At 44.6% G+C, this 20,789-nt stretch overlaps 1 protein-coding gene across 21 annotated transcripts in view; it reads left to right on the forward strand.

Moving 5' to 3' along the window:
- The window catches only part of KIAA1217 (KIAA1217 ortholog), a 403,141-nt gene that overhangs the window by 238,023 nt on the left and 144,329 nt on the right, over positions 1-20,789 (forward strand). For all 21 annotated transcript variants that reach the window (XR_003094442.1, XR_003094441.1, XR_003094440.1 and 18 more), the window contains one exon: positions 2,184-2,379. Coding sequence is in view for 18 of the 21 variants with exons in the window: in XM_025206131.1 (XP_025061916.1) it covers positions 2,184-2,379 (196 nt within the window). In the remaining 3 variants the exon portion in view is untranslated. The remainder of the gene's footprint in view (positions 1-2,183; positions 2,380-20,789) is intronic.

Here is a 20,789-nt window from a genome sequence, read left to right on the forward strand (position 1 = left end):
GAGATTTCTTTATTTAAAAAAACCCAACCCAACTCCCCCCTCCCCCCCAGAATGAAACAAGATTAAACGCCACCCAGGTGACTGAAAAATCCAACATACTGCATAAAGGTGGCATAGAGTAGTACCTCCTGTATCAATAGACATACACAGATAAGAATGTTCTTTCCTAATCAATAATTTAAGTTAGTGACTCTTCTTGGTGGCATTCCTTTCAAACATAACTATATAAATAAAATACTTTAAGTAGTGATGGTTTTTAAGCCACTTCAGAAGTAACTACTTGTTTTTCAAATTCCTTCTTCATGTTTCCAAGTCACTTGTCGCTTCTGTAAACTCTCACGCAGTTGAGGCCCAAGTCTCTGTATTTACAACCTTATAGACTAGTGCTGATCATGTGAGAGGCACTTCAAAGCATGCTGTGGTTTGCTAAGAAAAATATATTGTTAGCTTTAATTCCTGGGGAAAAAAAATTAGAATCCTTTCACTGCAGGACATTGGATAATACTAGTATTTTAATATTAACATTTCATAAGTGAAAAGCTCTAGAGGGTTTAACTTTTGTATTAAGCAATTTGAATGTATTATAACTTGTGAGCAACAACCTGGCAACACTGAAACATTGAGGCTGAGCAGCCATCTAATGAAATGCTAATAAAAGTTAAAGTTGTTCATACATTCAAAGTCACATGGGGAATATTAGGTGATCCATGTCACTGCTGGAAGCAAGTTCACCTCTTCTTACTTGAGCAACTGCTAAAGAGCTGGATGTTAGCAACGTGTGTCTTGGATTTTTTTTAACTTGTCCTGAACTGAATGGCTCTTTCAGGCTCAGGATGGGTGTAGATTTTAGCTATGTACAGGAGATTTTTAATATTCAAGTATCTTACCTTCAAATGAGAGGGGAAAGAAGAATGGACACAGTAAAGGTATCTTAACTTTGGAAAAAGAAACTTGTTTGGCTATTTAGGTCTTTACTTTTGAAATGCTTGTATTTCCATATTAGTTCTGGAAAACATACATCTTTGTTTTATATGTCTGTAGCAACAGTAGATATGTTATTTATTTGCAGTGTACTTATGCTTCAGGAACTATGGAAAAGTACTATCCTACAAAGTTCAGCCTGAGTTATAGCGTCAGAGGGTTTTGTTGTTCCATGAAGCAGAGAGAACAGAACTTTGTACAATTACCAAAGTAACCACCCTTTTTAAGTAACCTCCTTTTTAAGTAGCATTATTTATTAATAAGTTATTTCACAACATATAAAGCATTTTTTGAAGTCAACAACAAATGTTCAGGACATTGTATCTTTTACTGAATGTGCCTTTTGTTAGGCTGACTCCTAACATCTGCCTAAGAACACATAGTAAATGGTTGGATAATCTTGCCTTTTACATGCAGTACCTAGCAGTCTACTAATAAGCTAATGAATATCAGAAGTAATTAAATTGTAGAGTTATTCCATACTTATGGTGGTATAAATAAAAATAGAATTTAGTTCATCATTTTTCACTTCATCGGTTAACAGTTTTGCAATGGTGTTGAGGCCCTGCTATGTAACCCTTATTTTTCATAGCATATCCTATCATAGGATACATAGCAGCAGTACTGAGATTGAGAGCTGACTGCTCTCATTTTAATTTATCTTCAGGGTATATTTCTCAACAGACTCCTCAAGGTAAGTGCAACATTTCAGGGCCTTTTTATTAATAGAATTTTGGAAGCTGAAAATGTAAATCTTTATATGCTACCAAGTTACCAATGTCCTATCTCCAATTGCAGATACTGTTGTTTTGAAAAGAGATTAAAAATATATTGGCTGTATTTCTAATCCTACATACTGAACCTTTTTGTGCGTGTGCATTGCCTCCGTTGCAATAACCAATGTTAACAGCTGTCTGAGCAACAAGGAATAGAATTGCCATACATCTAGCCTATAATATGTCTTAGCCTCAGGTCCTTGTTGGAAATGAAATTTGTACGGTAGATGTATAGCAATAAAAACCTCATTGGAAAACCCAGGGACAATATTTTTTTTTTTAAATAACTTACATAGAAGTCACCTTGAGCATGCAAGGCTTGAAGAATTCTGTATTCTGAGGCCTAATGGACTTTTTTTAAATGTTTTTTTCCAGTCTGATCTTCATGTTCTTGAAATCATTGGCAATCTTCATTTTATTTTACAGACTAGAAGCCCAAAACTGTCTCAAAGCCCACAGCCCAGTTTGGGAGAGCAGGCAGAACATCTATCTGAGGCATCTGCTGATTCTTTAGAAGCCATGTCTGAGGGCGAATCCCCAAGTCCTTTTTCTAGAGGCAGCCGCACACGAGCAAGCCTTCCAGTGGTGAGGTCAGCAAACCAAACAAAGGAGCGATCTCTAGGTAAGATATTGTCTCTGTGGCTTCAGCATCTTTTAATTTTTGCCTTGTGTTCTCTGCATATAAAAACTGAACTATTTTGGGGCTAACAAAACACGAACATTTTGTAACACATTGTTAATGTTAGTTCATTCTTTGAATATCAGTTCAGTGTGGAGTATTGGATGGTTCAGGGAACTGGTAATGAAATTATTATTGCAATATACAAAAGCATGGTGGGAACTTTACACACAAATTGAAAGTCAGCGATCAAATGCTGAAGAGTGTATTAGTAAACTAAGACCACTGCTACAAATGCTTCTTATTAATCATTCTTACTATGGTGTGGCTAATTGTAGCAAACGCTGCTCTAAAGCTAGGTACAGACATTCAGAAAGCCTTAGGCAGCATTGATCTAACCTATGCAGGTTTCTGTAAGTGACATAGGTTAGTTTGGGAGTGAACAGAGCACAGGTTTGCGTTTTGGGGGGTGGGGGTGCAGGTTTCCTGGCTGAGGCCGACAGGTTGGGGGTGCTTTTGCATGCCTTCCATTGTGCCCCATGGGTTCACCAGACCACCAGAGAATGCTGAGCAGCTGGGCCACTCCTGATTGGCTACTGGGCATATGCCCAACCCCTATCACCATGGACCCTCCCCCACACCCAGCCCTTGGCTTCCAAGAGAACCCCGCAGTGAGACACCATGGCATGCCTGGCGGGGGGCAGGGGGGCAGGGTGTGCTCCACAGAAGGAAAATTGGACCCCTCGGAGTCCGGTGAATGGCAAGCAGCAGCAGCAGCAGGTGCCCAGCAGCCCTGTGCCATGCAGTGGAGAAAGGGGCTCTGCACAGAAGGAAGGATCTGGCCCCATGGGTCTCCAGCAAACAGCAGGGGATGGCAGGAAGTGCCCAGCCCTATTCTTGTAATCGTGATTCCTGCTGTTACTGCCTGCCGTTGCTGAGGGGCCTGATCCTTCCTTCTGCAGAGTGCCCCTCTCCCTCCTGCATGGTGCAGAGCTGCTGGGTGCCTGCTGGCACCATTTGTCAGAGCTCAAAGGGGCCCAATCCTTCCTTCTATGGAGCATTCCCCCCTTCCACTTCTCCCCCCGCCACCTGCCTAGGGACATTTATAAAGCTAAAAAAAATACTGAGCTACAGATGCTCCCTTCCCCCCCCTACTCCACCTGCATCTTATAGCTGGCCATAGGCAGGAGATAGGGATGGGCAGAGGGGCCATGCTGACAAGAGCATACTTCCATGCAAGGGTGGGGTTAGTAGGTACCACAAAGCAGCCTGGGATGCTGGTGGACAGCAACCTAACTTGAGTTGGGAAGGAATCTGATACAAGAGCTTGATATAACAGTTTAACCTAAATCAGTTAAGTTCGAGACTACACTGATCCAGGTCTGTCTTAGACTGGGTTCTGCTATTTTTAAACCAGTCTATGTGCACTGAATTTCTGTAGACCGGTTTGCAATCACTTATACCTGTTTATGTGTAATGGTCATATGTGGCCTCAGAAACTTCTGCAAGACTGGGCTGTCATTTCGAGAGGCATTTCATTTCTTTATTGCCTCTTTATATCCAGTCTGAGTCATTAATAACCAAAAATTAATAATGCCTGATGGCAGACTGATCCAGTTCTTATTGCAAAGATTTGGCATTCAGATCTTCTCCCACGCTGGATCTGCAGGGCAAGGGGCAGGTACAGGGGGTCAAGGATGGTAGTGAAGATCAATGTTGGGGCTTCCAGGCTGAGCGAGGCCTGTGTCTGCTGTCAATGGCCATGTCCATCAGGATCCAGTGAACTGGAATTCTAAAGCAAGCCGAGCCCCAGTAGCCCACCAGACTAGTGATGGACCAGACAGAACAGTTCCATTGGCTGGATCTGGCCCATGGGCCATATGTTGGACACTCCTGCTTTAGTCAAATATAAGTTCCCTCAAAGCTGGGTTAAAGTACAATGGATAGTGACACACGGGTTTTTCTCAAGTTCAAATGCCCCTCCTCTTAACCCCACTGTTGAGGGTTGAATTAAGCCCATTTTATCTGCAAAATTCATTTTCAAGTAGAGCTGGTTTTATAATAGATTTTGTCATGGGAATTCTCTTCACATGTAATTGATAGCATGGGTTGAGACTTGTTTTTTGAGGAATAATGCTACAAGGCAGGTTAACTGCTAGAAAACGTCAGTACTTGCATACAGATTGCTAAGGAAGTGTATTTTTTCAATAGTAATAAACTGATATGTCGCTTTTATGTAGGCTTTACTCCCATTCAGACTGAAAGAAACCAATGGCTGTATGGTAAATCACATAGTGATCATAAACTGACCACAGTGGTTTATTTAGTCCTCAACAATTGAAGAGAATTGTTATCAAGAATGTGTTTATATCTGTGAAATGCAACAGACTAAGAAAAAGTACAACTAAAAGGTGTCCTCCAGGGCCACAGGCACTAGGAATGTGAAACAGCCTCATTCAGTCCACTTCAGGTGAAACGGGCAGGTTGCAGTTACATAGGACCCTTTGTCGAGACAGCCTGGAAACTTGAGGCAGCACAATTAAATCTTATTTAAAGTGTTCCAAAGAACTTATAAATATGTTCTTGCCGTATGCAGAGAGAATTCTGTACTGCCTACATGCAAGTGCTGTTGATTGAGTCTTCAGAACAGCAGAATGGCTCAGTTTTATTCTGAGGTTTACCAGAAAATTTAATTTGCTGTTATGTAACTTGGATTGTACCTTTGTAGGGACATGGTCCTGCAGGAATGTTTAGAATTAGCTGTTGTGTGCCTAATAGTAACTTGCTGCATCTTTTCAGTTAATATACATGTGCCCACACACCAGGCCAGACCAAATATTGCATCTAAAATATCACGTATCATCCACTTGAGATGATGTGGGGAACTCTGATAAACAGCAATCAAAGCCAGCTTTGCCAACACTGTAGGCAGAGAGCTGCTGTAATCAGCCATCTTATGCAGTGCTTTCTCTTCCAGCAAGTATCTTTCTTACTGGTTATAGGTAGGTAAGTCTGCCAAAGTATAGCCATTATGTAAGAGTGGTTCTGCCCAATGTGTCATAAGGAACGTTGGTCCAAGTGTAGAGGAGAGGTATAAGGCAGATTTAATAATAGAGTATTTAACCAGTGCCTGCCAGTTTCTAGCTGGGGGCTCTCAAAAAGCACATTTCATGCTCTTTCATTTCTTATTGCTAATGTTTTACAAGGGACAATCCTCTCAGAAGCTGCCCACCATTTAGTCTCTCAATGTCAACCTGTCTTTCATACACTAAAGAAAAGCCTGGGAAGACAAGACAATTTAGATGGACAACATTCTGCTTCAGGATGGGAGGGAAGTGACATGATATTAAACCATTTAGAATATTTATATTTGAAACCAAAACATCTTTGAGAGGCTATGGTAAAAAAGTAAAGACACTCTCTCTCATACTGCAGGGGTGACTGCGGTGTTAGCACATAGACTTGTGGCCCAAATGTGCCATGATACTCGCTAAACAAATAGATGGATAAACTTCACTGCCCCTTAGGTTTGTCTTATTTCCAAATTATTTTAGAAAATGTTAATTGCAAATACTGGGATTTTGTTTAAAGATGCACTGAACTTCAGTCTTAAAATTGTTCAGTTTATTATTTATTTCTTTTAGATAGCGTTTCTGCAGTAATGTCCATTTCAGCTCTTCCAACATTTGTCTTTGAGGCCAATATCAGTAACCTTAATACATTTAAAATAACAATACTAATCAATATTAAACTCTGTGTGCGTCCTGCTAACACATTTCATACGTCTTGGTTGTAGAAAATGCTGTTTCTGCTACATGGGATAAAAAATCGAAACAAATGAATCCATTTGCAGGATTGGGATTATGTTTTATTCTTACTTTCAGGTTTTTAAATGGAAATGCAGTATTATGATACTGTTGGGTTGTTAATTTTCAGTGCTGCAAGGGAAAGTTCACATTTTTTTTAAAATTAAGTTACTGTTTTAGTTTAAATTAAAAAATGGCAATATATGTATGTTTTTGTAGATACCTTCCTTTACCCCTTCATTAATTTATGTACGTAATTTTTAAGACCTCTGTTTTATTACTAAGCCAATACTTACTTTAAGATGCAGGAAAAATAATCAATTTCCATGAAGCTTTGGTCGTAGGCCTAGTAAATTGATGGTATATTTGAATATATATATTCTGAGTATATTTTCTCAGACATTGCTAATTCTCAAAATCCAGATGAGCCAGCTTGTGTTTAAATTACAGTCTATGTGCATTTCTGTTAGGTGGTAGAATGAGAGAGCGAGCAGCCTAGGGAGGCCATTGATCCTGTTTTATACCGGGCCATCCTGTTTTTAACCCTTTGTCCTCTGTCTGTTTCTAAATGAGGACCAGACTGCAAAAAGTCCTATTTTTAGTTCATTGGTAATACATGTCAACCATTTGTCCTTATGATGCTATTGGCTGTGCCTAGAGGTAGGGCACTACACAGCCAAGAGGAGCAGAGTGCTGAGCTAGCCAGGGAAGGAGGGAAGCAGGGAGGTGGCCTCTTTGTGACAGCCCCGCCCCTTGCTGCTGATTGGCCAAGGAGGCAGTGGCCCCGCCCTTCACCACTGATTGGCCAAAGGGGGCAGTGGTTCACCCCCCCCCCACCAAGGTGATGTCCTGTATTCTGAGGATGCGTCACTTAAAACAGTGGCCACCATAACACAGGTTTTTGTCAGCCAGTACTAATCTAATGGCCAGTATGACATGCAGTACGACATATTGCATTCCGTGAGGAGCCAGCCTAGAAGACATTCCAGGTCTATGTCCAATTTAAATTTCAGCCTTGATTTCTTGAAATTAAGGAAGGTCTTGACTAAGAAACCTTTCAGCAGTTGGCAGTTCTCTGATCAGTATGCTGCCTGGGGACAAAGTGAAGCATTAAAATAAATTAATTCTCTATGAGGAAGAAAATAAAATGCATTTTAAAATATTTATTTGAAAACTGGGATTCCTTCCAAGTTGATAACTGTGGGAAAAAAATATCTAGCAAAACTGTCAGAACAAGAATTGGCTGAAACCTGGACACTGCTCAAAAGCTTTCAACAAACTTCACTTACAGTTTGCCTAAAGGAAAGAAAACTTGACAAGTACACAATTATATTATGCAACCTGTCAGAACCAGCAGTGTGTGCGTGTATGCACTGGAGCTCACTGATGTCATTGCTTTAATACTTCTTCTAAAGAAATAGAGGCTGACAAATAATGTTGCTTGTGGTTTTCCACAAGGTACGTTTTGCTTACAATGGGCCTTATCTTCTAAGATGTCAAGGTGCTATCTCATGGACTTAAGTGCCTGATGAAAGTGCTGGACCATTTGCAGGTTCAGGCCCTGTAGGGCTAATTCTCTCAGAGGTGCTGTGCAGTTGTTACTAAAGATAATGGAAGCTGTAGGTGCTCAGTGTTTCTCAAAATCTGGTACTTAATAAGCAGGGGTGGATTAAGAAAGCACTCGTGGATCGGGATGCCAGTTTGGGAAGGAGGTTCAAGATTCATTGTGTGGGGGAGGTAGGGTGCAACAAGTGTTAGAATCTGCCAGGGATCTTGAGCCCTGCCAGATGCTTGAAGCAGCACTATGAAGACAGAAGCCAGTAACACCTTTGTATTGTTCTTGGTCCTTCTTTCACCTCACAGCTTCTCAGCTTAACACTTGCTGTTGACAAGAGGTACCCAGGAAAGGAAGTGACTTTATGTTCTCTCTCTCTCTGCCCAGCCCAGTGAACCCTCCCAGTTGTTTCTACTAGGAAGCCATGCCACAACTGGCAGGTCAAGCACAGGGCCTGGATGATAACTTGGGTTACCCTTTGGCATAATTTCATTTTGTGACCCATAGGAGGAGCGGTTCTTCAGCTACCAACCAATCAGTGGGTGCATCTACACATGCCTTTATTCTGGTCCAAATTTACTCTGGTGTAAACTAAGCCAGAGTAAGGGTTTTTTGGCAGCAATCTACACACACGGTGATTAGGGAGAACATTTCCACCCAGTTTCTGGCAGCCCTGCAATGGGCCCCTGCTGCCACTAGGGAGGAGCTCCAGGCTCCCCCTAGGTGTTAGTCTGGGGAGCATGGGGCCAAGGGACAGCTGTCTCCTGGCCCTGGGGACTGCCTGCTGCTGGGGCAGGGGGACATTGTCCCTGCCCCAGCAGCAGGGAGCACCTGGCCCTGGCTCCCTGATCAGGGGCACGGGACTTGGAAAGAGCTGCAGGGGCAGGGCAAGTCCCAGCCCCCTACCCCAATCCATTGGTGGGGCCAGCTAGCAGCTAGCTTGTCCCCACCCAGGCATGCAGGGCGGGGGCGGGGAAGCTTGTTCCTCCCCAGTGTGTCCTCCCCACTCCCCAACTCCACATTTGCAGAGCTGGGCAGGGAACAAACTCCCCAGGTTCTACCAGCAAGGAGCTCCCAGTGCGAGAGTGACCACAGGTCCACTTCTGGGAGACACTTATCTCCCACCCTGAGCCCCACGGTCATGGGGCTCAGGCTGGGAGACACTTATCTAAGAGCCACAGAGCTCAGGCTGGAAGATTAGGGTCTCTCAGCCTTAGCCCCATGACCCTGGAGCTTTATGTAAAAAGAGCTGTATTATTTCTCAGAGCTCCAGTGTGAAACTGGAGACAGGCCTGTCAAAAGTCTCTGGATTAGGGTCAGGGGAGAGAACAAGATGTCATGGGTGGGGTCTGCTATAGACCACCAGACCAGGAGGAAGTGGTGGACGAAGCTTTCTTCAAACAGCTACCAGAAGTTTTCCAACCACAGGCCCTGGTTCTGATGGGTGATTTCAGTCACCCTGACATCTGCTGGGAAGGCAATACAGCAGTGCGCAGGCAATCTAGGAAGTTTTTGGAGAGTGTTGGGACAACTCCCTGGTGCAGGTGCTGAAGCAGCCAACTAGGGGCCATGCTATTCTTGACCTGCTGCTTACAAATGGGGAAGAATTGATGGATGGCAACTTGGGCAACAGTGACCACAAGATCATGAGTTCAGGATCCTGGGGAAAGAAAGGAAGGAGAACAGCAAAGTAAGGAAGCCAGACCAAGGAGGAGAGGTGTCCAGGACAGCTGGCTGTACTTTAAAGAAGCCTTACTGAGAGTGCAGGAACAAACCATCCTGATGCGTGGAAGACTAGCAAGTATGGCAGAAAACCAGCTTGGCTTAAAGGCAGGGAACTCCTCAATAAATGAAATCACAAAAAGGAAGCTTACAAGAAGTGGAAACTTGGGCAAACAACTAGGGAGGAGTATAAGAACATTGCTTGGGCATGCAGGGATGAAGTCAGGAAGGCCAAAGCACAATTAGAGTTGCAGCTAGCCAGGGATGTGAAGGGTAAGAAGAAGGGTTTCTACAAGTATGTTGGTGACAAGAGGAGGATCAGGGGAAGTGCGGGTCCCTTATTGAATGAAGGAGACAACTTCGTGACAGATGATGCAGAAAAGGCTGAAATGCTCAATGCCTTTTTCATCTGTCTTCACAGGCAATGTCAGCTCCCAGCCTACTGCACTGAACAGCACAGTTTGGGGACGTACAGGCTGCATGAATGTAAGGTGGATAAAATGTAAGGTGGATAAAAAACTGGCTGGAGCATCGGGCTCAGAGGGTAGTAATCAGTGGCTCAATAAATGTCTAGTTGGGAGCCGGTATCAAGTTGAGTGCCCCAGGGGTCTGTCCTGGGACCAATTTTGTTTAATATCTTCATCAATGACCTGGAAAATAGCATAGAGTGCACGCACAGCAAGTTTGCAGATGACACCAAGCTGGGGGAATTAGTAGATATGCTGGAGGGTAGGGGCTAGGATTCAAGGTGTCCTAAGCACATTGAAGGATTGGGCCAAAAGAAATCTTATGAGGTTCAACAAGGACAAGTGCAAAGTCCTGCACGTAGAATGGAACAATCCCATGCACCACTACAGGCTGGGGGCTGACTGGCTGTAGAGCACTCTGCAGAAAAGGACCTGGGGGTTACAGTGAACAGTAAACTGAATATAAGCCCTTGTTGAGGGCTAACATACTGGGCAGCATTGGTTAGGAGTGTTGCCAGCAGGTCAAGGGAAGTGATTGTTCCCCTCTGTTCAGCACTGGTGAGGCCATAGCTGGAGTACTGTGTTCAGTTTTGTGCCCCCCACTACAGAAAGGATGTGGATAAAATTGGAGAGAGTCCAGTGGAGGGCAATGAAAATAGTGAGGGGGTTTGGGACCATGACTTATTAGGAGAGGCTGAGGGAACTGGGCTTAAAAGAGAAGACTGAGAGGGGATTTAATAGCATCCTTCAACTACCTGAAGTAGGGTTCAAAAGAGGATGGAGTTTGACTGGTCTCAGTGGTGGCAGATGGCAGAACAAGGACCAACCATCTCAAGTTGCAGCAAGGGAAGTTTAGGTTAAATAATAGGAAGAATTTTCTCACTAGGAGGGTGGTAAAACACTGGAACAGGTTATGCAGAGTGGTTGTGCAATCTCCATCCTTGGAGGTTTTTAAGGCCCAGCTAGACAAAGCTTTGGCTGGGATGATCTAGTTGGGGATGGTCCTGCTTTGAGCAGGAGGTTGCACTAGATGACCTGAAGTTCCTTCAAACCCTAATTTTTCTGATACTACCTATCTACTTTGGCATTTGGTTTCTGTGTTTTTTGTCATGGAAAATCAGAGCTCCTCCTGCCCCCTTCACTCACCAAGATGTGGGTACAGATGTGGCTGTTCCCCTCACTGCTATGCGTGACTGAGCAACCCTGATGTGCCAGTGCCCTGCCCCTGGCATTGCCTCTCACTCCCAAGGCACAGATCCCCCAGTCCTGCCAGTGTCCCTCGTTCCTGGCCTGCAGCCCCCTACCCCCCAGGGCTGTGCCAGTGGGGGCTCCCAGCTGCCACCCCTCCTGCCCCACCTGGCCCCACAGAGACTCAGAATGATGGTCTGCAGGGACAAGGTAGGACCGGCTTCCGGCATGAGGTGCGTGCAGCACACCTCATGCAGAAGCACAGGCAGTGCCTGGGGCACCACACACTGCACCACGCCACTGGCCGGGGCTGGGGTTTAAGTATGGCAGGGAAGAGCAGCACCATGCTTCAAAGCACCACTGTTAAGCTGAGCATGGCTCTGGACTGGGCCATGCTACGGCAGCAGTAGGAGGGCAAGGGGCTGCACGTGCTCTCTTTCCCACTTAGGCTGGACTGCGGCAGTTGTCGCTCATCGGGGAACCAGTGGAGTGAGTCTGACCCCAGAGCAGGATGGAGGGAGGAGAAGGAGATGCCTGTGGCACCCCTTGCCCTGGCCCGGGGCTCTCGTGCTGCCCTGTGTGGCCTGGCCATGGCTCTGCCTCACCACCCCCCAGCAGCATCTTCTGGCTGCCCAAACTCTACTCCTGCCCCTGAGAGCACAGGCAGTGGTCTAGCCATGCAGCCTAGCCATGAAGCTCTCTGCTGCCCCCAAAGGCCCCTCCACCCCCTTCCCTCATTGGAGGGGCAGGCGCCTCGGGGCAGACCCTGCTGGCAACAGTCCAGAGCTGGTCTTGCCAGCAGCATTGAGACCCCCTCGGACCCTCCTGCCCTGCAGTAGCCCTGGCACCTGGACTCTTCCCCCAGCACTGGCTGGTATCTGTCCCCACTCCATACACCTGTGCCACACACCCCTCCATGCAGCCCCCTAGACAGTCCCCAAGCCCAGGCCCTGCCCCCATAGACTTACCTGTATGCAGCTGCCAGGGCTGCTCCCACCACCATGTTTGGCTGTATGCCGGCCACGTTTGTGCACATGCACATGGTATCCCCTGCCTCCAATTGCCTTCCCCCCACCCCTCCCAGCCCCACACAGCTCCTTGCAGGCTGGAAGGCTGCCAGCCTGCAAGGGGAAACCTGTGGTTTCCCATGTTCTTCTCCTTTAAAAGGGAAAATCTGCATTTTTCCACGGTAAACAGAAAACCTGGATCCCTGGTAACAACAAAGGAGGTGTGGTATTATCATCCCTGTAAGTCTTGGTCCAGTGCTATACTGGTATTAGCTTTAAGTTTTATGTGTGTATTCAATACTTTGCAATGTTTCTATTGAAAGGTAACATTTGAAGATAACTTTATATTGCTGTTAATAAATTGCTGTTTAGTATTCACTGGTCAGAAAATGGGCAAGGTGAACTGGATAAAAAAAATGCACAGCTTACATATAAAGAGGAGGCCTTTGATTTGTAGGGAAGAGTCTCTGTAACATGCTCTAAGAGCTACTGATGAAAAGTGCTATATAAGAACCAGGTCTTGTTGTTAATATAAATGTCTCTGTATTTACAAAGCAGTATACTCCATAACCTGGTGAAATAGATGGCTTGATCCAACAACCAATGAAGTTATTGCTCCATTATGTTTAACCTATATATCATATTGCTCACAGTTTACATGGAGGAACTCTGCTGGAAATTGCATCTCAAATTTAGCACTGTGTATGGCTTTAATGTCATCTGCCTTCTCAAACAGCTCTTTCTTGTCCCTCCGACACTGCAGTGCATGCCAACATGCAAAAATGAACATGCAGATATTTGCTGTCTGGTCAGATGCATTTAAAGTTGACTGATAGATCTCAGAGCTAAACAGCCTTTAATGTGTATTTCCAATCATTGTGATGAGACCTAGTATCCTAACAAAATGCAAATATTTGAAGGTAAATAGTTTTCCCATTCAGTTCTTTCTGGACTTCATCTCCTTCCTCACTTTTTTTTTTTTTTAATGACAGAAACTTATTGAGCTTGAAAATAAATATTTAATCTTATCTGAAACATTTTCAGCAGAAAATAAAACAAGATAAACAACCATGCCAGTGTATATACCAGTTCATAGAAGCTTTTATGCTTCATTACTGTCTTTACATGTTTTGTGGAATAAGCACAGGAGAAGAAAAGAATGTTACTGCAGGGAACTATGACCATGCCTAGAGCACATCTTCTCTGTACGTACACATTGTGTCCACCATTTAAAAGCTGCAAACCATTATTTGATGGGCTCATAATGAACAGTATATATCAAATCGTGCTGGGCCTTAATTGCCGCTCTATTAGAACAGTTTGTCAGCATGAATCTGATGACTTCAGAGCAGTTACACTTGTATAAAACAGATTAAATGAAGGGAAGAATCAGACCTCCAAGTCTGCCTTTGTAGGCTGATGTGGCTACATCAGCATGTATTTCTGACTCTACTTCCTCTGCTAATTTTCTTGAGCAAAAATGTATTATTGTACTACAGTAGTACTAAGGGACCCCTTGCCAACCAAGACCAGGACCCTGTTGCTACTGTGCTAGTTAATATATGACTACATATTAGAAATGCCTGTATGCCCTTATAATGCTATAGGCTGTTATGGCAGCAGGACATCACTACAAATAAATGGCTGTCCATAGCCTCAGTGCACTTTGTTTAAAGGGGATGGCTTTATGTAGTCCAGTAATACTAGTTAATATTTTTTATCTTCAGCATATTTTACCCTTTCACTAGATGATAAAAATGCTCACAGTACAAAATATTTGCTTACACCATCACTAAATGAGAGGATGTCAATATTCCCTATATCTCTTTTCATTTCTAGTGCACACATCATTGGAATATATATGACATATAAATTTATAAGAGAAACATCAGCTCCCTCCAGAGTGATATTCTTCACCTTCCCTGGTTTTATGCACCTTCTCAAATGATGCTTTGTTACTTGAAGTAAGGTTTTCTCAGTGGTGGGTCTTGGACTGTGTTCCAAAGCTATTAATTTGCCAAAGCTTGAACTTGCATACATAGAGGGAGCCCTTAAGCTATCAAACTTTTTATGCTTCCTGCCTTTGGGACAGTGTGTCCCAGGTCCTTAAATATTTTGCCTGAGGACCACCAGTCTTAATGTACCTGTGATGGCAGCTTCTGCTGCAAAATGCAGAAAGAAGGATGGTGTCTCATAGACAGCCAGAGTCTGGATATATCTAGTGTTTTAAAATTAGGGACAGTTCTTTGGAGCATATCTAAAATCAAGACAGTGTGCTGTGCCCTGGTGAAATATGCTTTTATCAGTCTCACAATTAGAAGGTGGGCTGCTGAATGCTGGATCAGTTGAAACCTAGATCTAGCTTTCCCAACCAGTCCCAGATAAAACTGCATTGCAGTATTTCAGCCCAGTTTCATGTAGTGTCTCTAGCTAACTATATTAAAGGCAGCCACAAGATCAAAAAGTACTAACATGGGCATTTGCCCTTTATTTATATTAGGGTTACCATATCTTTGGTTTTTCCTGGACATGTCTTCTTTTTGTATTCTCCAATATCCGTTCAGGTGGTTTGTTGAAACCTGAACCATTGTCTGGGATTTTGCTCTGCTCTGCTGGCAGGGGGCTATGGGGTGTGTGTGTGGGGGGGGGGAGCAGGGGTGTATGGAGGGGATACATGTGTGAAGGGGTCCAGTGCCTACTGGCACTGGGGTAAGGTATCTGCATGCTGGGGCTGGGACAGGGCAGGGCAGGAGATGTGGCGGGCAGCCACCTGCCCCTCCAGCAGAGGAAGGAGCTGGGGGGGCCCTTTGAGGGCAGTAGGGAGCTCCATGGCCAAGCCGGTGGCACCAGAGCCAGTGCCCTTGCTTGTGGTGCCGGGCTGGCCAGGAGACGCTGACTGGGTGAGCATGGCCATGCTGACTAGTGTGGCACTGGAGCCCCAGACCAGGACAGGGGATGTCACAGGCATCCTTTCTTCCCTCCTGCCCATGCTGGGGCCAGACTCACTCCGCGACCTCCTGTATGAATCGGAGTCACCACCAGCTCGAGAGGGGGGCAACTGGAGGTACCCTCTGGCACTGCTGGTGGGAGCAGGGGGCTGCAAGTCAGGAGTGAGGGGCACCAGCATAGCCTGGGGTGTTGGGGACTGTGGGTCAGGAGCGAGGGGCACTAGCAAGGCCAGGGGTCTGTGGGTCAGGAGTGAAGGTGAGCAGCAGATATTGGGGGGCTGTGGGTTGGGAGTGAGGGGCGCCAGCAGGGCCAGGGGTAGCAGGGCCAGAGGTCTAGAGTGAGGGGCAGCAGCGGGGCAGAGGTGGGGAGGCACTGCACATTGGGAGAGAGGGGCATTGGCAGGGCCAGGGGCTGTGTATTGGGAGTGAGGTGTCCCCCCAACAGGTGTCCTCTTTTTTGGAACTGGAAATATGGTAATACTATTTATATCTATGTGAAGAGCCCTCCAGTATTTTGTGATATTGGAGAGCTTAATAAATGTCACCTGAAGCAGTGTTGTCTTATGGAATTTGCAGACACCCTGGAAAAAAATAGCTCTGAGATGTATGAACTGCCTAATTCATCTCCCTGTGTTGTTAAACTGTTGTCTTTTTATATTTTATAGTTAAGTAAACAAAATTATGAGTTAAGGCTTGGTCTACACCTAGACGCTTTTGTCGTACCTCTGTCAGGTAGGAATACGATTTTTTTCACACTTCAGTAAAGCTATGGTGACAGAACTGCTAGTGGAAATGCAGATATACCATATGAAGCTTTTAGTCCATGCAAGCTGCATCTCCACTAGGTCTGTATGCTGGTATACCTATACCAGCAAATCCTTTTAAGCATAAGTAAACCCATAGGTTTTATTTGTGACCACATAGGCTAGAGGCAAGCCTGTCCATCTTTCTTTAGGTAAAAGTGCACCATATCGACCAACTAAATCAGAGATACTTAAGTGTAAGCATCTGATGAAGTGAGATGTGGCTCACAAGTTTATGCATCTCTGATTTGTGCGGGCCGGGAGCACCCCGAGCCCTTTTCGCGCTGCACGCAGGCTGTGGCCAGCAGCCCGGGCACGCCGGGGCGGAGAGGGAAGGCCTTCGAGCTGGAATTAGGCACGGACGCGTATCGGTAGTATTAAAAGATTGATTACTTACACCGAGATGGCAGTGGTGTAGGCTGGAAAGCTTGATTAAGTTGCAGTTACAGACAAACAACACAGACGGTCTCGTGGAGGTTGCTAGGCTCCACCGTGCAGAGCTCCGGATGCTCTGGGTGAACGAGCCACCAAAATAGAAATCGTAAGTACGTCTTATAAAAGTTGCGCTCAAAGACGGGAAGAGGTGGGCGGTGGATCAGGCTGCCACGCTCCTCTGGATCTCACACAGGGTTTCTATTCCCCTGCCGTGTACCCAGAGTCCCCACGAGATGGATGTGGAGTCCTCTTCGGCTTGGGCGGAAACCGCTCAAGCCTCTTATACGGCTAACAAGCCAATCGTTAGCCGCCACGTGTGAATAATTTAGCACTAGCCAATCACGGGGAACGAATTTGCATACCGGTGGCGGGAACTCTTTTGCACTGTGCATTCCTCTTGCAACTTGAGCAATGCACTCTGCAAAAGAAGCTGCAGAAAAGGCGGGAAACTCGTCCCTGCACCGGGGTTTCCTCTTGCAACAGGAAACTCTCCCGTGCAATGCTCTGCAACTCGGCGGGGATAATTCTGGTGCCGAAGCGCACACACACAATCATGCCTTTTGGGTCATGACATGATTCAGTTAGTTGTCAAGGTGCACCTCTACCTTGCCTTCTGCCTTCTGACATTGGATTAACATGGCTAATAGGGCTGTGCGAAATTTCACTGTCAGTTTTGTTTTGATGCTGTTTTGAATTGTTTCAAGATTGAAACAAAATCAAAATGTTATGGATATGGTCGAAACAGCCTCGAAACAAAATGAGGCAGGTCAAAACGTTTCACTGTTTCAGCTCATTTTCAACATTTTGCCCATAGGCTATAATGGGACGATTGAGACAGCCTATAACTTTGTCATTTCTAGCCTTATTTGGATGAAACTTGCAGGAATGGTAGCTTCATCTGAGGGCATGAAGCCTGCCAAGTTTCAAGGAGATAGCTGCAGGGAGTTTGGAGAAACTGCACTCCAAAATATTGAAAGCAAAACTTTTGTCACATGTATGTGTTAAGCCGCAGTGAGGTCAAAACTGCAGGCATGCTAGCCTCTGTGGAGACCACAAAGCTTCCCAAGTTTCAATGGGATAGGTGCAAGGGTTTGGGGGAAACTGTACCTCAAGCTGCGGACTAGCAAATCTCGTGAGATGGGTGACACTGCATATGTTAAGGCACAGCAGGGTGAAAGCTGCAGGGATGGTGGCCCCTGCTGAGGCCACAAAGCCTGCCAGGTATCAAGGAGATAAGTGCAGAGGGGTTCTGGGGCCCTGCACCTCTGGCTGCTGACAGGCAAAACTCGTGACATGGGTGCTTGTGCAACTGTGTCTGTCTTGGGGAATGGTGAGGGGAGGTTTGGAAACTATTGCAGGCCTGGCTGCTAGGCCCTGCTATGGCCACAAAGCCTGCCAGGTATCAAGGAGATAAGTGCAGAGGGGTTCTGGGGCCCTGCACCTCTGGCTGCTGACAGGCAAAACTCGTGACATGGGTGCTTGTGCAACTGCTGCCTCTCATCAGGCAGCAGGAGTAAAGATCCCCCATCACTTGCCACCACAGACCTGGGGGTAATAATTGACCACAGTATGAACATGAGCCGGCAGTGCGATGCTGTAGCCAGCAGGGTTATAACCAACAATACCCTGGCATGCATCAATTGAAATGACAAAGTTATAGGCTGTTTCAACCTTCCCCATTATATCCTATGGGTGAAACATCGAAACAGGGGTGAAATGGTCCAACTGTTTCGACGGAATGGATCAGCTGTTTTGACTTGAAACAAAATTCAAAATGGAACGCTGTTCCATCGAAACACTGGCTGAAACGAAACGCTGCCGTTTCGCACAGCCCTAATGGCTAACTGCCCCGCTTTTTCTTTAGGTAAAATAACTTGCATTTGATTTCAGTTCTTTTCTGGCAGCAAGACTAAATCTTATAATTTTGTAAATTTGTTATTTGAACAGTGCATAGAATATTCGGGGACACATTCATAGAAGTAATATGTAATCCAAATATGTCCTATGTATTGTGCTGATGATGTAACAAACCTATTGGAAAATTACAGCAAGTCTCAGTAAATAAGGGATAAAGACAGATTAGCTATATAGAGTTAAGGAGATAAACCCAATACTGTTAATGAAAACACTACCAAATAATAACCTTGAACAAAATTACACAGGCTGTTCTAGAAGAAAGAATTTTGTTTCATTTCATGCCACAGATCTTGCTTTAGTGATTTCCCTGATTTCTTGATAAGAAGATTAATAGACACTTTTGGAATTTTCAACATGGATATTATCAGGAGGGTGTAGAGAAAGGAAACGGACCCTAAGGCTTCAGGCTAGAAATACCACAAGGTTCATGGAGATGACCTCAGACATGTTAAAAATGTGTTGTACAGCTAGAAAGGCTAGTGTGGAGGGTGGGGCTACCAACAGTATGTAGGAATTTGTTCTACATTACAAGAAGTGTTACTGCAACCACCATAAGTGTCTGATTGCAATGATAAGGATGCCAACTGTATGGTATCTCTGTTTGTCTGATGTGCAAATAAAGGTGTGGGCCTCAGACAATTTTATGATTTAGATAAAAAAAAGTGGCAACATCTTGTTTGCATGTTTTGGAACGTTGGTGTCATTGGCAAAAGACACTGGTTGTGAACTGCGCATGTCTGGAAAGCATGTAATACCTCCATTGCGATCTGTACTGGAACATCTTGATGGGTTAAGGCAGGCCCACAGAAATATTCACTGCCATCAAGGCTTTGTATCAAGGTGCAGTGCACACAGTGGAAGGAAGTGGAGGTTTGAAAACACAAGTGTAACACAAAGGGCGCACCTACTTTTGCCTCTACTGTATCGTGTTGCCATTGATTTAATTATGAGGAGAAGTGGAGAGGTATTGCTTACTGACAGTGTTATTTTACTGTTGCATTATTTGTCTGTTTGCTAACTTTTAAAATTTTCTTTACAAGATCTTACCTCAGCTTGATTTTGGGAAATTCTTACAAAATCCATATACTTTCTGAATTCTAAGATGTAGTTGTCTTTTCTGATCTAGCTATCTACAATTTGTATGTAATTATAGACAAGGCTAAATAAGTTGGAGAATCAGGCTTGGAGATGGGACCACTTAGGGTCATTTAGTCTAACCCGGCTGAACAGATATAGGACTCCCTGTTCTTAAAATATCCTAGCCAGATGTCTGCCCAGTCTCTTCTTGAAAGCCTGTGATGAAGGAGATTCCAGTTTCTCTAGGCAGTGTTATAGTTTCAGTGTCTTTTTGTTCTTACAGTTAGGAACATTCTCCTGAGGCTTGATATAAATCTCCTTTGCTATGGTTAAACCCTTTGCCTCTTGTCCTGTCCTCTGGGACAATTTTTTCCTAATTTTTTGTCAGCCTTTCAAATATTTGAGAACTCCTTTCCTTTTCCCTCACCCTCCTGCCCCCACCAGCCTCCTAATCTCCTTCTCTCCAAACTAAACATACCTAGCTCCTAGAAGTGCCTGGAATGAGTATGAGTAGTACAGTATTACCTAGCTCAAGTCCCTGCTTTCAGATGTCCTATATACTGTAGTCTTCTTTATTTACATTGATGTTTCCTGTCCTTGAAAATGCATGCAATAGGCTTTGTTGTTGTCTGGTTTGTTTAGTTTCTCAAACCTCAGCACAATCTTTGTTTCTGGCAAATCTGTTGTGACAGAAGAGTAAAAACAGGAGGGACATTAGAATGCATGAAAATGTTAGCATCAGTTTCTTTTGGCTCTCTTTCCATCAACTTTGCTGGCAGCTATATTCTTGCCCTAATGAGAGTTGCACAAGTTTTAAACACTATTTCCTCTTGCTTTAGTGTGCAAAGTGAGTAATTTATTAGTTGTCAATAAAACAGGTCTGAGGATGTATCTGCTTCCCTCAGCTTGGACACAGGGGTGTTTCTAGTTGTTTGTTTCACACTGGCAAAGGTGTGTATGTGTGTGTGTGCACGTGCCCGTGTGTGTGAGAGAGAGTAATGTGGATGAACTCAATAGATTAAATTATTTGTATTCTGTTAAGCTAAAACAAGATTTTTTTAGAAATACCATATTTTCTTACATTCCACGCACCTCCAAATAAGACACACACCATGATTTTTCAAAAGGTGGAATGAAGGAAAAGATTTTTCCAATCACCACTGTATAGGAGCAAAGACTAATTTTCAGCTCACTCACCCTTCCTTTCCTGCTCAGGCAAAAGCTATAGTTTTAACCTTTTTGCAGCTAAATTGTCAGCAGCTCTTGGCTGTTCTGCCAAAAGCTGAAACTGTAGCTGCTGCTGAATACTGGACTTCATGGGCAGATCTAGGATTTTGAAAAGAGCTAAAAATAATCCACAGGGGGGTGAAATAAGAGAATAGGGACCAAGATTAGCAAAATTGCTGGAGAAAGGATCACTTGATGAGTGTAACATTAAGACCATTCAAAAGGAGAGTGGGTTTGTTAACGCACATCGAATCAGCAGGA

Source organism: Alligator sinensis, unplaced genomic scaffold (assembly GCF_000455745.1).
Source record: "Alligator sinensis unplaced genomic scaffold, ASM45574v1 scaffold455_1, whole genome shotgun sequence".
Lineage (NCBI taxonomy): Eukaryota > Metazoa > Chordata > Crocodylia > Alligatoridae > Alligator > Alligator sinensis.